Source organism: Maniola jurtina, chromosome 16, assembly GCF_905333055.1.
Source record: "Maniola jurtina chromosome 16, ilManJurt1.1, whole genome shotgun sequence".
NCBI classification, from domain to species: domain Eukaryota; kingdom Metazoa; phylum Arthropoda; class Insecta; order Lepidoptera; family Nymphalidae; genus Maniola; species Maniola jurtina.
The window spans coordinates 305,990-323,169 of record NC_060044.1 but is presented as its reverse complement, the minus strand read 5'-3'; the positions used below and the strand labels follow the sequence as shown (position 1 = coordinate 323,169).

Below are 17,180 nucleotides of genomic sequence, written 5' to 3'. Positions count from 1 at the left end.
CTACTAATAACTTATTCCTTAATCATAATGGTCATAATAATTATTATTATTGGATACCTACTTATATTATTAATAAAAAAAATTAAACACAAAGGCACTGGGAAAATTTATACATAAACTAGCTGATAGCTTCGTAGATAGGTTTTAATAGCTTTTTGATTTTCCGGGTTAACAAGTGTAAATTACCTAAAAATTTATAACACCCCCGACAAGTGAACGTTACAGTAACTAGAAAAGAGCTGATAACTTTCAAACGGCTGAACCGATTTTCTTGAATTATAGCTAAAAACACTCTCAATCAAGCCACCTTTCAAACAAAAAAAAAAACAAAATTAAAATCGGTTCATTAGTTTAGGAGCTATGATGCCACAGACAGATACACAGATACACACGTCAAACTTATAACACCCCTCTTTTTAGGTCGGGGGTTAAAAAGTAGCCTGTCTTGTTAATAGCGACATCTATTGATGAGTAGCAAAACTAAATTATGAATGTACGTAACGACATCTAGTAGTTGACTTATAAAACCTTATAAAACCTTTTCTAAATTGCAATACTAGGTAAGTAAAGTCAAAGTGACATAACGAAATATTATCAAAAGTGTAAGTTTTGAGGTTATGTTATGAAAAACAATAACTTTATTTTGGGTTTTCACTGAAAGAACGGAGGAAGGATAAAAACGGAGCTTCCAACTCCAAGGTAACAACATTATATTTTTTGATATTGCCTTCTCATATTTACAAGATCAATCAAAATAAATTTTAGGTTATATTCGGTTTTTATCTATTTTCAGATGAATTTCTTGCGAAAAGGGTTATCGCTTCTTTCCATTGGATTAAAAACTCAGTGCTCACCATATCAAGGTAAATTAAAAACTTGAATGTTTGTGTTCAAGACACATTTATGACCTAGGTATAATCATTGATAATGCTCTGAGCCTACATTTATTAGTTCTTTGGAAATAAATGAGAGGCTAGTGAACAAAACGGGTATAGTTAAACTTCTGATCAAAATGGTTTTATTGGCCCACTGAATAGAAATCTGAATTAATATTCAAGCAAAATGGCCTAAAACTGTGCTAACAGGCTAAAACTGAGTGTAAATTTCATGAATTCGATCAAAACGGTGTAATAACAATAAAGTTTTCATAGCTTTCAATCAGTTTTTGTTGCTCCTGTAATATTTTATTTTGTGCACAGTTCAGCTCCTCAAATATTGCCTACAATATACATCATGGCAATCATTAAGGCTAACTGAACTTAGTATACTTACCTATTTTTATATTTTTATTTAATGTTTTTGAATAGGTACCAGTATAAACTTTTTTAGTTTATTTAACTGCTAAATAGAATTTGTGTGACAAATTAATAATAATAATTAAACATGAGTCAAATCTTTTATGCAGGAAACTATTAAATACTTAATTTAATTCAACCATTACGTAGTTCAAACAGGGGTTTTGAATAAAACTTGCAGATTTTAGATGACTGTGAATGATGACTGCAGCCTGTAGTAGGTACACTTGGATTTCCATTTTTAAATCCTGTGGGATCTCTTTGATTATCCAGGTTAACTAAAAGTAGCCTATTCGTAAGCTGTTGCTCTTGGCGACATGTATGGGTTTCATTTAGTATTACTGTCTCCTGGCTGCGAGCTATATCTGTACCAAATGCAGTTAAAATTGGCTATGGGGATGGGCTGTAAAAAGGTAACAGACAGGCAGACATACACTTTTGCATGAATATTACTATGGATTTCTAGATGATGCCCGCAACTTCGTCAGCGTCAATGTAAGTTTTAAAAAATCCAGTGGAAATTCTTTGATTTTCCAGCCTATTCTCTGGGATGCAAGCTATCTCTATTCTCTATGCATAATTTCATAAAAATTGGTTACATAGATGTGTCGCAAAAAGTTAGCTGACAGACAGACACACTTTCACATTTATATTATTAAATAAAATATGTGTGGATTTTATGTAGTAACTAAAAAAAAAAAATTAAAGCACAGTTGTGCAAAAGCCAAGTTCCAATTTTTGTATTCGATTATGTTTTGTTTTACAAATAAAAAGTACTTATGATGACTATTTTCTTACAATTTTTATCACTTCACTAGCTGATGTCCGCGACTTCGTCCGCGGGGATTTAAGTTTTAATAATCCTGTGTATACTACTTGATTTTCCAGGGTTAAAAGTAGCCTATTATGTTATTCTCCAGATCTTCAAAGAGTATATTCATGCAAAAAACCAACAAACGAACACAATTTTGCATTTTATAAAATAGGTTATTGATTTACCAATTTGATTTGCTTTGTTACGTAATTCATGTTTTTTAACTTGTAAAAGTCTTCAATTTACCGGATTAATTAGCATAGGCGTTTTGACGTTTGATAAAAAGTTGCTGGTGTGACTAGTAGGCACTAGGCAGTAGGCACTATCCCTAATCATAAAAGTCGCGGTATATATGAATAATTATACAGCATATAGCAAGGGCCTTGCAAGGGAGGAATTTAATAGCACACAAAGCAAATAAATCCCTCAAGTAAATAGGAAACCGTATATAACTGTCAATTTATCGGACATGTCAGCTCGCTGCGCGAAATCCGCATCTGCATCAATTTGGGCAGCTGCGTCATCGACCCGCGCGATTAACACCTCTATTAGAAAGAGTTAGGGGATATTATTGTGCGAATGTTTTTTTTAATAATATTTGTTAGGGATTGCGATCGCGCCTGTCTTTTGCGTGGAACCCTTCCGCGTGGACCCGGATTATGTCCACTGGGACTTGTAGAGTCAGCAAAATAATTTAGTAGGTGAATTAAATTGGAATGTATTATGTAACTACCTATTTGTAGCTATTTTATTGTAAACTAGTTACTGCCTTTAACTGCCTCGTTGGTCTGGTACACGTTGAACTGCAGATGACGAGTCCTGGCTCCGATTCTGGAGTCGGACCAAAAATGTTTAGGTTTTGGGGTTTTCTGTTAAGAAATTCTCACCGATTAGCCCGGAGTTAGGAATAATAACTCTATAATAATAATAACCCAGACAGTTTATGAATTATTGCGATTTATAAACATAAGTACCTAACTAATGCTTTAGGAGGAGTCAAAATATCTCGTAAAAAAAAAACAATTTTTTCCATTTATTTTTTATTTTTTTAACAATAAAGAGCCTAGTTTCACGTCCTTTTATTTGTGCACTTTATGACTGGTCATATTTTACTTGGCTTCGGCTGACAATATCTAGTCTCCTAGATTTAAGTACAATTTTATTTAAGGCTTTTTTTGCGAACAGTCCATTAAAGCCTCGTATAAATAAGGGTTGCGAGAGTGGCATGAGTCAGCACTGACCAGCCACTGATGAACATCTCATTCACACATCGACTTTGTGCATATTGTCGCACTTTGCGTTACTTGCAGATTCTAGAATCACTATTGCAATGCGAAGACGTTTTTTCCTTCACTGTAGTATAAAGTATTTACTGGACAATGACTTTGCAAGGTTCTGACTGCTCCTTTATTATAGGCGACCATAGAAAATTATAATTGAAAATTTATTTTATAAATGTTTGGCCATTTTCTAAACAACACCTATCTAGATATAGGCCAATGGTCTAAACTCTAAATAATTTACAAGGCGCTTCATTAAAACACTGATGAACAGAGATAATATAGGTATAATTACCTCTTTCTCTCTACAACGTATCATCTAAATCGTAATAACAGAAATTAAAAAAAACGACTGCCATGCCAAAAAAAAACGATTTAAAAAATTTTTTAAAATGGCATTATACAGCCGCCATATTATTATTTTTTTTTCAAAAAAGTTATAGCCCGTAGCACTCAGTATGACGTAAAGATTCTAATGATACCACATGCATCCAAACAATATATTCAGGTATTTAGAAATTTTGGTGAAATAAAAACACGCATAAATACGTGTATCTATCCTGAAAACATTGCCCTCCTTTTTTGGGTAGTGGTATATTAATCATGATAGTGTCAAAAATGAAATATTTAGTGATATACTTCTTTAATCAATTTATTAGCTATACATTTATCACCCCGTTAGCTTGGTCACTGTCACTTGAAAGGACGCTGCGTGGGATCTCCCCGAGTCGAATTTTCTCATAGAAAGTGCTCCTTTGCAAGGTTATCTTTCGCCTTTGCATCCTTTGATCGCTTCGCCGCAGATTCTTAATGTATCCTTTCTTAAACGATTAGAAATACGGAAGTTTTATACTTGTTAAAAAATCAGTTACCTGAGACCTCTCATCCATAACACCATAATTTTTTTTAAAGAATATTAGCCATGCCAATCATGACTAATACTCCCTTTTCCCCTCCAATTAAGCGTTAAGCTGTGCCAGGAGTGGGTACGACAATATTGCAACGGGTGGGGTTTGAACTGCCGACCTTTCGGAATTCAGTCGGCTCCTCAACCTGTTGAGCTATCGAGGCTATTGCGCCTGGGATTCATATACTTATTTTTCATGTGGATTATCTCTAAAACGTAGACTCAGATTTTGAGGTGCGATAGCGGGGCAGCTAATCTAATACGAATATTGATATTTGGAACATTTTGATTTTTGATTTGAAAGATCTTTCCTAGGAACCCTTCTGAGAAACTTAATATTTTAATAAACAATTCCAACAAACCTTCAGTTTGGGATTAGAAATTCATAATAATGTGCAGTTATTTGTAATAACTGGGAGCATTGTGTAACACTCAGTCTGACTTGACAATTGCGAGTGCGAAGGGATTTGAATTTCCACATTATGTACACTATCAGTGTGATAAAGTTGTGCCGTTTGTGAGTGGCATTCATGTTATTCTTACACAAATATGATTTACAACAGTTCTGGGAAGACACAATGCTCCCGTGGCCAACTCTTGCCCATTGTCGCCTGTAATAGCAGGGTTCCGTACTCGGAGGTGGCAGGGGGTGTCAACTGTCATGTAAAGGTTTACCCTTAGTATCTTTAGATTAAGGACTAAAATCGTATTTATCCTTAGCCTCCGCTGTCCGTCCGTCAGTCCGCGAGCTGTACCTATCACATTAATCGTAATAGCTAGGTAGAGAGTTGAAATTTTTACGGAATGTGTATCCCTATTGCCGCTATGACAACAAATATTAAAAAACCAATATGGTGAATTTCAAAATGGCCGCAATGCAAATTAAAAAAATCAAATTACATTGGTACGGAATTCGACGTGTGCAATTCCGGCTCGCGTTTGATCGGGGATTTTTTCTAGTCATTGTGGAACGTTGTCAGAAAGGATAATTTCAAATGTATGCGTCCGTCATCTGCGGACAATGCCCACTATTAGCGGATTATAATCCGCAAAAAGAGCAGGTAGGTACTGTTTCATTTTGTCATCAAGTCATGAGTGGCAGCGATTAAATGCCTAATAATATCAATATCTTGGTTGTACAGATTTGAAGCCAAAGTAAAACATTAGTAAAGTTGGTACATATTTACTGCCAGATCATTATATGTATGGATATATTGAAAGAATGAAAGAAATATTTATTCGTTGGCATCACAGATAAATTATACAAATGTAAAATTTTCATCTATGACACCGTCCTGAATGAATGAACAGCTCAGCATAATGCCTTGCATCATGATTATATGTGCCAACACGCGTAAAATACAGGACGCTGATTTATTTTCAGCCGTGACCCGGGTGACGTCAGCTATAAATGTGAACAGAATGATAGATTTAAGGAAGCAGAAAGTAAGCACTAATCATAAATTCTTTAAACCTGAAACGAAATATATTGAACTTATGGTCGAATACAGAAATCTCTCTTTATGCTTAAGAGTGGACAGTGTGCATTTCTTATTATATTATGTTCAATTATGTCCTCAAATTAAAAAATAAATAAACAATAAACATCATAACATTCTCCGTATTCAAAGATTAAACAGTGTAACAGTGATTAAATAGTATCGCTTTTTGTAGAGCAAAAATATTTCTGCCTGGGCTCCAGTTTATCACTTGTACCACATAGAAATATTTGCTTGCGCTAGACAGATGCAAGTTGGCCTGTCCCTGGACACACTTGGCAGCGATTATCTCAAACAATAACATGTCGCGGACACTGCCTGCGTGCCCAATGCCCAGCGCTGGACCAGACGTGATGTTTGCCTCGTAGCCGGACTACAAGCTTGCGTTTGTTATTTTACTTGATACTCAAATATTTCCGACTTCTGAAATGTGTTTTCGGCTTACCTAGCAAAATGTAATTTCTCCAAAAAACAACATATTAAACTTATACATACATTAAGCTTTCTCCTTAGGTATAATAGGTTTACATATTATAACAAGGTATCGGTGAAATTCAAAAGTATTGGAAGTCGCAGTATTATTCCAGTAGTAGGTAGTTAGGTGGTGTATTAAATAATTAATGGAAGGGTTCAAACCCTCAGCAATGAGGGCAAATGAGTGCTGAAATAAAATCCTTTTAAAATTCGTCCAGTTTTACGTGTAGATATAATTCTAACGTATGTTTCACATCATCGCGTCATTGTTGAATAAGTATAATTTTCTTTAAAAAAAAAACATTTCTTTCTAACCGACTTCGAAAAAGGAGGGGTTCTCAATTCGTCGTAAACTTTTTTTTCATAACTTACTAAAATTCACACAATAATCTGTCTTTGGGAAAAATTACATCTTAAAACTAATAAGTAAATAGATCGAGTGAAATCTCAAAAGAGTAGAAAGCTGAAACCTCCGTATTGTGGCTGAAAAAAACGCTCAATACATCCAACCTATTCTTCCTCAGACCACACTTGATATTCCCACTGAATCGAATCGTGCAACACCTTGGACATGTCAATCAATCCTTTACGTTAACGGTATACCTACGCCCGAACCATGGGAGTTTGATACAACCCCATATACTTGACACAATTGCGGTTACGCCTTCAAACCCCCATATCACAATGTCGTGCTTACCTAACTGTACTCATCTAAATTATAATTCTACACAACTTTTAATCCATGTTTCGAATTTCTTCTGTTGGTAAAAGGTTTCATTGGTGGATTATCCGGGTTGTGTTTTACACCTGCCGTGTTGGGTACATTGTTCTTCAATGTAACGGTATTTTATTATAATAGGTAGGCTTAAGATTTGTTCATCAAAAACTACTGGAATTTTCCTGAAAAGTAATGTTAAGAATATTAAACATTTTCAATTTTTTTTTTTCAATCATTGAAATGTGAAAAATTCTGAAAAGGTCTCTTCTCAAAATGAGAAGGATTCAGGTCATAGTCTGCCACGCTGGCCAATTGCGAATTGGCTGACTTCATTCACCTTTGAGTACATTTTGGAAAACTCTCAGACATTCAGGATTCATCAGAGGTTTTCCTTCACAGTTGAAGCAAGTGATATTAAATAGCTTATTAAAACGCACATAACTGCGAAAAGTTAGAAGTGCGTACCCGGGATTTGAACCCCTGACGTACCGAATTGAAGGTAGACGTCTTCACCGTTGGAATATGTTATAAAGAGAACCTCAAAACTTCAAGTTTCTAGATCCAGCGGTTGATATGTCAATTTCCTCAGAAAACAAGCAGAGCCCTAGCGGGCTAATTGTTTAAAAATCTGCGTATTCTAATATTATAAACATGAAAGTGTGTCTGTCTGTCTGTCTGTCTTCTAGCTTTTTACGGCCCAACCGTTTGGTACAGAGTTAGCTTATATGCCGGGACGGACATAGGCTACTTTGTATTTTAGGAAAATTAAAGAGTTCCCACGGGATTCTTAAAGGCCCATCAATTTAACTGATTTGTATGGGTACAGAGGTAGCTTTCATTATGGTAATTGACATAGGTAACTTTTATCCCGGAAAATTAAAAATCTAAATCCACGCAAATGAAGTCGTGGGCATCATCTAGTAATTACTTTTAAACTAAAGGTTAGTAAACTGGATAAAATTATTTACTAATAAAACTTTTCTGTTTTTCCATTCAGCTATCACAAACACTCAATCACTAGTCCGCCAACCTGCCCCTCTAGCCAGCATCCTCGCTGGCACATGGCAACCTTCATCCGGTCTGGTCTCGCGAGCCATGGCGTCGCTGGCACAGATGCACAAAACTGGCCCACACATAAAGAAGAGGAAATCCAGGAACCCCCTCAATGGTCATCCTTTTGCTAAGGTGTGTTATCTTGGTATATTTAAACCGATGTATTTAGGAGCTCAGAATACTGCGTAGGTTTTCCTTTTATTTATAACTTAATAAATCCTCACCTTTTTTTTTGGATAATTTCAATAAAGTCTTTATAAATCTAAATCCATATATACCTATAACTAGCTATTTAAAAATCCTTTTAAAATTTTTGATAGTACAATTTGAAAGTCCAAAAAAAACACCAATCTAACTTGTGGTTTCTGATACTGTGCATATATTGAATACTTGATAACATAACTTGCGTACACCTGTCATGCAAGTAGATATAGTTTATAAAATAACAGTCACAATCATATTATTGCGTCCTATTCACTTCCATACAATCGTGCAAGAGAAAGCGCTCTATGTTCAAATTATAAAATTCAAAATATTTTTATTCAATTAAACTTTTAGAAGTGCTTTTGAATCGTCAAAATAATCTACCATTGGTTTGGAATGCTGTATGTTAGCTTGACTCGGTGAACAAGGTATAGGAATAAGTCTCAGTAGTTGGCCAGTCCCTTTGTGATAGGCGGAATTCTGTCAAGATAACATGGAAGTTTTTGTTTTAGGGCGTTGTATTAAAGACTCTAATCAAGAAGCCGAAGAAGCCAAACTCGGCTAACCGCAAGTGCGTGCTGGTGCGGCTGTCGAGCGGCCGCGAGATGGTGGCCTACATCCCCGGCATCGGCCACAACCTGCAGGAACACAACATCGTGCTCGTCAGGGTCGGAAGGTAATAATACATAGATGTTGATGAAATGTGTTTCAAAAATACCTAGTATCCCATTAAAGGACATAGGCTACTTTTGGTCTCGTAAAATTAATGAGTCCCCGCGGGATTTTTAAACATCTGAAATTGTGGGTTCGGTAACTTCTTCGTCTGCGAAGAAGACTATGTCCGTCCCTGGAATATACCTAAGCTAGCTAAGTACCACGTCAGAATCGGTTAAACTATTGGGTCGTGAAAAGTTAGCAGACACACAGACAGACAGACACACTTTCGCATTTATAATAGTAATAATAGATGTTATGTGGAAGAAAAAGGGAGCCCACCCATTGTAATACCTAAATAAGAAATTGCTCTTAGCAATAAGGCCGTCTTTGCACACCATTGTTTTTTCTGTTTTTCTTCTTTCTGTGTTGTATTCCTTTACATGTGTTTTTGTGTGCAATAAAATCTTTCTATCTATCTATCTATCTATCTATCTAAAATCCTATTGAAAAGGGTCACAACCCACAAGAATGAGCGAGAAATTGTACTCATTAATTAATATTTTCTGTATTTTCAGAGTAAAGGACTGCCCCGGCGTGAAGCTAAAGTGCGTCCGCGGCAAGTTCGATTTGCCGCACGTCATCAAGCAGAAAGTTTAGCTAGTGTTAACCGTTGTATATACCTACTGTAGCCGAAATTACATTTAGATTAAGTTAACTGAAGCTTTTCATTTTACTAATTATTATACATTTTTTATCCTGACATTACATAGTTGTAGAACTTGGATGTCCACACTTCCGTGCGCACAAAATCTTGTTATATTCGCCCGTCCTTAATTAGGTTCTAGAACTTGCTTATACATTCTTACTTATATAAGTAAGAATGTATAAACAAGGTACTTATATAAGAAGGTACCTGCGCCCTAATCGAACTACTATCTTTTTTTCTCTATTTTATAGGAATTTTTATTGTTGAAACTTATTTTCTTTTTCGCCAGAATTTTTGATAATAAACAGAAAATAAAATAATAATATTATGATCTTTCGGTACTAAAAATTATTGTATCGCAGTTTTACACAAAAGAACCCTGTACGCCTGTACATAATATTATATTTATAGAGGTACGTAAGTACCATTTTGATTGGTCGTTGCCATCGAATCGGATGCGCTTGCGCAAGCCGCGCCCATCGCTTTGTTGCGCAAACAAAACCTTACATAGGTACCACTGTACCTACTATAAAAATTTGAGGTTAAAAAGTTTTTATGAGATTGATTTATGGTAGGTAGGTTTCACCTACCTTCTGTGCAGAGTATAAAAATTATTGGAATTGTAAGAAAGCAAGAAAAGTTTCGGGTTTGATTCCCGATTTGATTAAATAAGTAAGTATGAATAATTTGATTTATAGAAGCTGGTACCCGTGCGTGGATTCAGATTTTTGAAAATCGTGTGGCAACTCTTTGTTTTCCGGGATAAAATGTAGCAAACAGACCTTTTTTCGGTTTTATAAAATTAGTGCATGGATGCTCAAGTTAAACTGTTTTAGTTCCCCATCTATAATAGGTAAATTAAATTATGTAAGTATGTTATTTTAGTAAACTTTAATAGATGCAATTACTAAGTACCTACCTAGATAGAAATCCAAACTAGTAGTATAGAGTGTGTCTGTCTGCTAGCTTTTTACGGCCTGATAGCTTAACTGATTTTGATAAAATTTGGTACAGAGTTTAACTTACATCCCGGGGACGGACATGGGCTGTCGGAAAATAAAAGAGTTCCCACGGGATTTTTCAAACATAAGTAAATCCATGCAAATCGCAGGCATCAGTTAGTACTTACTGAATAATAGATACTTACCTAAATATCTACAAAACTATTATTGTCTATGACATATTTTTATTAACTAATATTTCTTTTGTGAAATAAGAAAAAGCGAAGAAGAAAAACTACCTACTTGCGGTAAATTCTTAATTATTTAAACACCTGCCTATGTTCTTACTCGTAAGTAGTTTATGATTTCAAAAGGTTATCAAAACAGAAATGAAAAAGGTTTCAATGTATAAAATGCCATGTATTTTTCACCCTAGATTTATATTTGTACTATAACATAACATACATAGTAGGAATTAGGCTTCATACATGTATTGTACTGTAATACGAAACATATTTTAATAATAATTTATCTTACAATAATATTTACAAGATTGCACACTAAATTGACTCGTCACAATAAATACAACTTAAAAATAACGTGAATAAAACTTAGAACAATCCTAACACATACAAGGCTGACGACATCTAACACAAGTCTGACTTCCCAATAAACTTTTCAGTTTCGCGACTTCATTCTTCAAATAGGTCACTTTTAATGCCAAATGAATCTCTCTCAACTTCCTCCTATCTCTACTTTGTTTGGCTGCAAAATTATTCCTTTCTCTCTGTTTTCTGTACGAATCATCAGCAGCTTGGCTTGTCTGGACGGCTCTACGCATGCGTGGGTTATTCCCAAGTAAAGTTCCACCATTTTTCTCCGCCATAGCTCTCAAAGCATCCCTTTCAAATGCTTGGAAATCTGGATCATCGGATAAAGAGTCGACATCCATCATATAACTTGGTCGTTTTCTCTCGTTAATCGAAACTGGTGATTCGGGTGGTGAAATCATTCCATTTCTTTGAGGACTGATGGACTTTGGGTAACTTGTACACGAAGACACAGGCGACACGGGGGCTTCTGTTGTAGGCACATATACCGGATACGCCACGGTATAAGGGTAAACACTATGAGGCTGGTACACTGTATGGTTTTCGTAACTTTGGAACTGCGTCGGATAAGATTCAGGCGATATTCTTTCAGGTTTACACTTCACTGTAAGATCTAATGCTGTATTTTCAGCGTAAGGCGTCCAAAGAGCCATCTTTAAGTAAATTTAAGTTGATTTTATGCGTTAAGTTGAATTTATAAGTTGATGTAACTTGTCGTCACGGTAGTTAAGGAATAACTAGTGATAATAAAGATGTTCCCTTTACTTTTATGCAAGTAGGAGTGGCTTGCTGGGATGAACCCCCACCCCAGTTAGCCCTTGCGATAAGCGAAGGGTTGGAGCGCAAGGGTTGTTTACCTGCGCGTTAACGGGATGCTATGGTGACAAAAGATCTTTTGTTTTTGGATGTTGCGTAGATTTGCATTTTGGTTATTTTTTGCTCCTTTTTTGGGTTCTGTTGGACTTTGACGCCATAAATTAGATGGTGTTATGAAATAACATGTTAAATCTATGTAGTGATGTAGGTAGCATAAATACTTACTTATAAATAATTTAGGTAAGAACTAGTTTTTAACGTTATTTTACTTGTAGGCACACATATGCTTCTGTTAATGACTAAAGAATGTGTTTTCATTTTTTAGTCAATCCCATATTTTCTTTTAAATATTGTACTTAGTAAGTGAGAGCTATGCCTACCTATATGCCTATTACAAGGTAATTAGGTACCTATCAGTGCTTAATAATACGTCGATTTCATAAATATTACATACTTTTAAAGTAGGTACCTAACTCAAAATATTTATTTTTGTGTTTATTTGTTCGCTGCTCGTTAAGGAATTGCTACTATTGAATGTATTGATCAAAACTTGTTTATGAGATGTTAGGGCTGATTAGAGATTCTAATAGTTCTGTTTGTCTCTTTGCATTTATTATACACTATGTACACAGTGTATCATCAACATCATTCAGCATCGTTAGTTGATCACTTAGCGATATTAGATAAGGTACACCATACTTGCAAATCTAATGAGCTGTTTAGATAGATATGTGCCTACTTTGGAGGATAATTAAACTTAGATAGAATTAGAGAAACAACTGTGTGCTAACTTATCCATATACCTATAAATACTAGCTGATGCCCGCGACTTCATCCGCGTGGATTTGAGTTTTTAAAAATCCCGTGGGAACTCTTTGATTATCCGGTATAAAAATAGCCTATGCGAATTCAGGTATGTCCGTGCCGAAAATCACGTCCGTTACTGCGTTGTGACGTGATTGAAGAACAAACCAACAAACAAACGCACTCTTATTTATAATAATATATACCTAGGTAGTGATTACAAATGCGTAAAGTGTGTCTAGCTATCTTATACCTCCTTGTCATTAATTGCAGTAAATCTTAAAATTATAAGTTAGGTACTAGCTGACGCCCGTGACTTCATCCGCGTGGATTTAGGATATTCAAAACCCCGTAGGGACTTAAGATGTTCCGAGATAAAAAGTAGCCTATGTGGTAATCCAGAGTATAATCTATCTCTGATCCGAAGTTCAGCTAAATCCGTTCTGTAGTTTTTGCGTAAAAGAGTAACATACATACATACATACACACAAACTTTCACCTTTATAATATTAGTGTGATAGGTAACATGTGGTCAAATCATAACGATTAGATGAATAATTTTGGTGGTCGTCCGGCGTTTCTATCTACTTGTTCCTATTTCTATTCATAAGAGGAACTCTAGCGTAAGGGGAACCAAATGTCGTTTTATCCCTACTAGGTAGGTAGATACTTCCTGACGTACCTACCTACGAGAAATTACAAGTTTTCATTTTTTACAAAAACCGAAGGCTTCCAGGTTTTTAAATGAATTATAAAGAATTTAACTGACTCATTACAATAAATACAACTTAAAATTATGTGTGTATGTAGGTATCTAACATGATGACAATTTAAAAAATAAAAGTTTAGTACCTACCTGTTTAATAAAACTTAGAACAATCATATCATAGCTCTTTATTTTAAAAAAGCAGGTTTTCAGATTTTAACATCAACGCATTTGACTCATTACAATAAAAGTATAGTTAGGTAGGTACAACTTAAAATTACCTAACATAAATAACTACAACTTAAAAATAAATAAAACAGAACTATCCTTCAGTAAATACTTAGTTATATTTGTAAAAACTGAAGTCTTTCAGATTTTTAACTGAACAGCACGGGCGGGACTAGTTACAATAATTGGGCACCTCCCACTTAAAATAATTACCTAATATAAATAAAACTTAAAAGTAGGTAAATAGGTACCTACCTACCATAAAATAAATCTTAGAATAATCCAAACATTAGGTAGCTATCTACAGCTTAAAAAATCGGTCAAGTGCAGTTGGACACGCACACGAAGGGTTCCGTACTAGCGTACAAGATTATGAGCTTTTTATTTTTTCAACATGGTGGTCATTTTTAAATAGAAAGAACACTGTGAAAATTTCAACTCTTACGGTTTATGAGATACAGACAGACAAACGCAGCGGATGAACAAACTAAGCTTAATAACTCTCGTTGGCACCAGTACGGAAGAGGAATTCGACTACGGAACCATAAAAGAAGTCTTTCAGGTTTTTAACAAGGACGCTTTCTCTAGATTTTATAATACTTACCTACCTGGTAACCAAACTGGAGTTAGCTTTTTGGAAAACCCATACCGTTTTAATCCGAGGGTCGTAAATGAATGCCTACATAATCCTGCTATAGGTAGGTAAGATGTGGACTAGGTAGTATAGCGTATTATAGCGCTGCATATCCTGGTTGAGCTGACCTAAGGGCAGAACCGCTACTTCGACCGACGCGGAGGGAGTAAATGCCTAGCGCCCATGCTGTCGAGCGAAGACGCCTGGCAACGATATAGCCAAATGCTGAGGGCTATCAGGATGCGAAGGGAAGAGAAAAAAAGAAGAAGATAGAGGTTTAGGATGTCAGCAAGAAGTAATGCTAAGCAAGTTCCGCGCTCACCTTGGACGACATGGGGAGGTTATTCTAGTCCGTGCGAGCCGGGCACACCCAGCCAGCGGGCAGAAGTCCGTAGGGATTATTTCCTTCCCCGAAGAAAAAAAGAGCGCTGTAGGTATAGCCCCGCTGCTGGTGGTGCGCAAGCTTTATGGCGCGCCATAAATGCAGGTAGGCGGCACGTGGCTGTGAAATCACTATAACAGATGATGGGCCACAGCTTCTTTATGGTCATAACTCATAACGTTTTTTAAGGAAGCGGATATTTTTTTTCGATACATAAGTCAGCCCTTAACCGCCTGCCGGCGCAGTGATAAGCGCTGTGCTCTTATATTATATTAGTGGAAGGTCCCGGGTACGATTCCCGGCAGAGATTCGGAATTTTTTAATTACTAAAATTCTGGTCTGGTGGGAGGCTTCGGCCGTGGCTAGTTACCACCCTTTCGGCAAAGCCGTGCCGCCAAGCGATTTAGCGTCCCGGTTCGATGCTGTGAAATCAAAGGAGTATGGGTTTAATGAAAACTGCCATATATCCAGATTAGCCCGCGTCCATCTTAGACTGCATCATTACTTAGCACCAGGTAAGATTACAGTCAAGGGCTAACTTGTTTCTGAATTTTAAAAATAAACTGCTATCTCACCTGGTGGAAGCGCAGTGCAGTCTAAGGCGGAAGCGGGCTAACTTGAAATAGATAGGGCAATGACCCGTGCCCTGATAGGTTATTTCTACGCGGCATCGAAATCGGTCGATGGCACAGCTTTACCGGTAGAGTGAAGAGTGGTAACTAGCCACGGCTGATAAGCCTCCCACGATCCCAGACTAGAGACAAATTAAAAATTATAAATTCCCAAACTGCCCCTACTGGGGTCGAACCAGGGACCTCCCACTTACCTACCTAAAGGCCACAGCGATCACCACTACGCCATGAAGGTCGTAAAAATTACTAAAATACTACTACATAGGTACTTATTTGATTATTATTTACTACTAGGTTCTCATTTGATTCGTTCGCTCTTAACTCTAGAAGCCAGAAAGATAACCCATAGACAGTAGCTATATCTTAGCACAGCATTAATTCCAGCCACGGGATCGTAAACGGGAATCGAACTTGGGACCTGTTGCTACCAAGACGACCCAACAAATTCCAGAAAAGTCGAGTCGTCAATACCAAACTCATTATACTTCCCGACACCTACCAGGAGGTAGATACTATAGGCAGATAAGTAGGATACCTTTAATTCCCTGAAGAAAACTTCCGTAGAAAGAAACTTCCAGAAACCGTAAATCTAATGATTACTTAACCATATCAGTTCTCAACGGAATGGCCCGGTTTTAATAAAACTTGTAAGACAATGAAGTGCCGAGTTTTATTGCGCCAGTTATGAATGAATCATCTACTCATAATATCTGTTAGGTATACCTTTTTGCAGATACAAACAAAATGCGATATTTTTATAAAAGCTTGGTTAGCTATACCTACCTATACTTATTGCATTAGCTGGATTGTTAAACTTATTTTTCTCCGTAAGAAAAAACCGGCCAAGTGCAAGTCAGACTCGCGCACTTGGTATAGTTATCTTACTTTGAAAATTGAAACACATTTTTTTTTTAATGATGTAACAACGAATTCGCGGTTCTCAGATTTATTCCTGTACTTGTGCTATAATACCTACCTACCTGCCAAATTTCATGATTACCAAACTGCCCTTCCCTATATACCTAGGTTTTCTTGATAGAAACGACGGACGGACGGACAGACAGACAGACAACAAAGTGATCCTATAAGGGTTCCGTTTTTCCTTTTGAGGTACTGAACCCTAAAAACTATTCCGTCGACGACGGCGCGGTCGGCTGATAAATAATCATCAAGATTTTTATAAGATAAGCCCTGCTCTACACTCGGTTTACGCTACGTAACTAGACGAGGCCTACGAGATTCATAACCCCGATGGGTATCAAACCCAGAACCCTTTGCAATAGCAACACTGTGCTCTAGTTCAGGTCGGTAGGTACCTATTGGTGTGTAGCCATATAATGTACCTCTATGTAGGTACCTCTTTCTGTCCCATTCATTGGCCATTTCTAATTTCTATTCTAAAACTGTAAAAAACCGGTCAAGTGCGAGTTGGACTTACACACGAAGGGTTCCGTACCATCGTACAAGATATAACACTATGTACTTACCTTTGCATTTTTAATGTCGTTAATGGCGGCCATTTTGAAATTCATAGCGAATTTTATTTTTTTATCATCACAAACCTTAGTGGTCCGTGTTTATTATTTCTTGTTATAGCGGCAATAGAAATAGGTAGGTACACACTCTGTGAGAGATACAGCCCGCTGACGGACAGACGGACAGACGGGGCTCAGCAATAGGGTTCAGTCATTGGCACCCATCGGGTACGGAATTCTAAGAACCATCCCACAATATGCAAATTGTGCCACAAACATCCAAAACTTCACAATACACCCCCCGCCAGCTTAAGACAAAAGGGTGCAATGTCTGTCCGTCTGTC

At 36.6% G+C, this 17,180-nt stretch overlaps 2 protein-coding genes across 2 annotated transcripts; one reads left to right on the top strand and one right to left on the bottom strand.

The window, feature by feature from the left end:
- Positions 1 to 563: 563 nt before the first annotated feature.
- LOC123873136 (40S ribosomal protein S12, mitochondrial) lies at positions 564 to 9,616 on the top strand. Its single transcript, XM_045917849.1, has 5 exons — positions 564 to 699; positions 794 to 863; positions 7,985 to 8,172; positions 8,757 to 8,920; positions 9,477 to 9,616. Exons 2-5 carry the CDS (start codon positions 794 to 796, stop codon positions 9,556 to 9,558), a joined length of 504 nt encoding a protein of 167 aa, XP_045773805.1. The 5' UTR covers positions 564 to 699; the 3' UTR covers positions 9,559 to 9,616.
- A 1,027-nt stretch (positions 9,617 to 10,643) lies between these two features.
- LOC123873134 (transcription factor VBP-like) lies at positions 10,644 to 11,897 on the bottom strand. The gene has a single exon (XM_045917846.1). It carries the CDS (start codon positions 11,810 to 11,812, stop codon positions 11,171 to 11,173), a length of 642 nt encoding a protein of 213 aa, XP_045773802.1. The 5' UTR covers positions 11,813 to 11,897; the 3' UTR covers positions 10,644 to 11,170.
- Between the last annotated feature and the right edge of the window lie 5,283 nt (positions 11,898 to 17,180).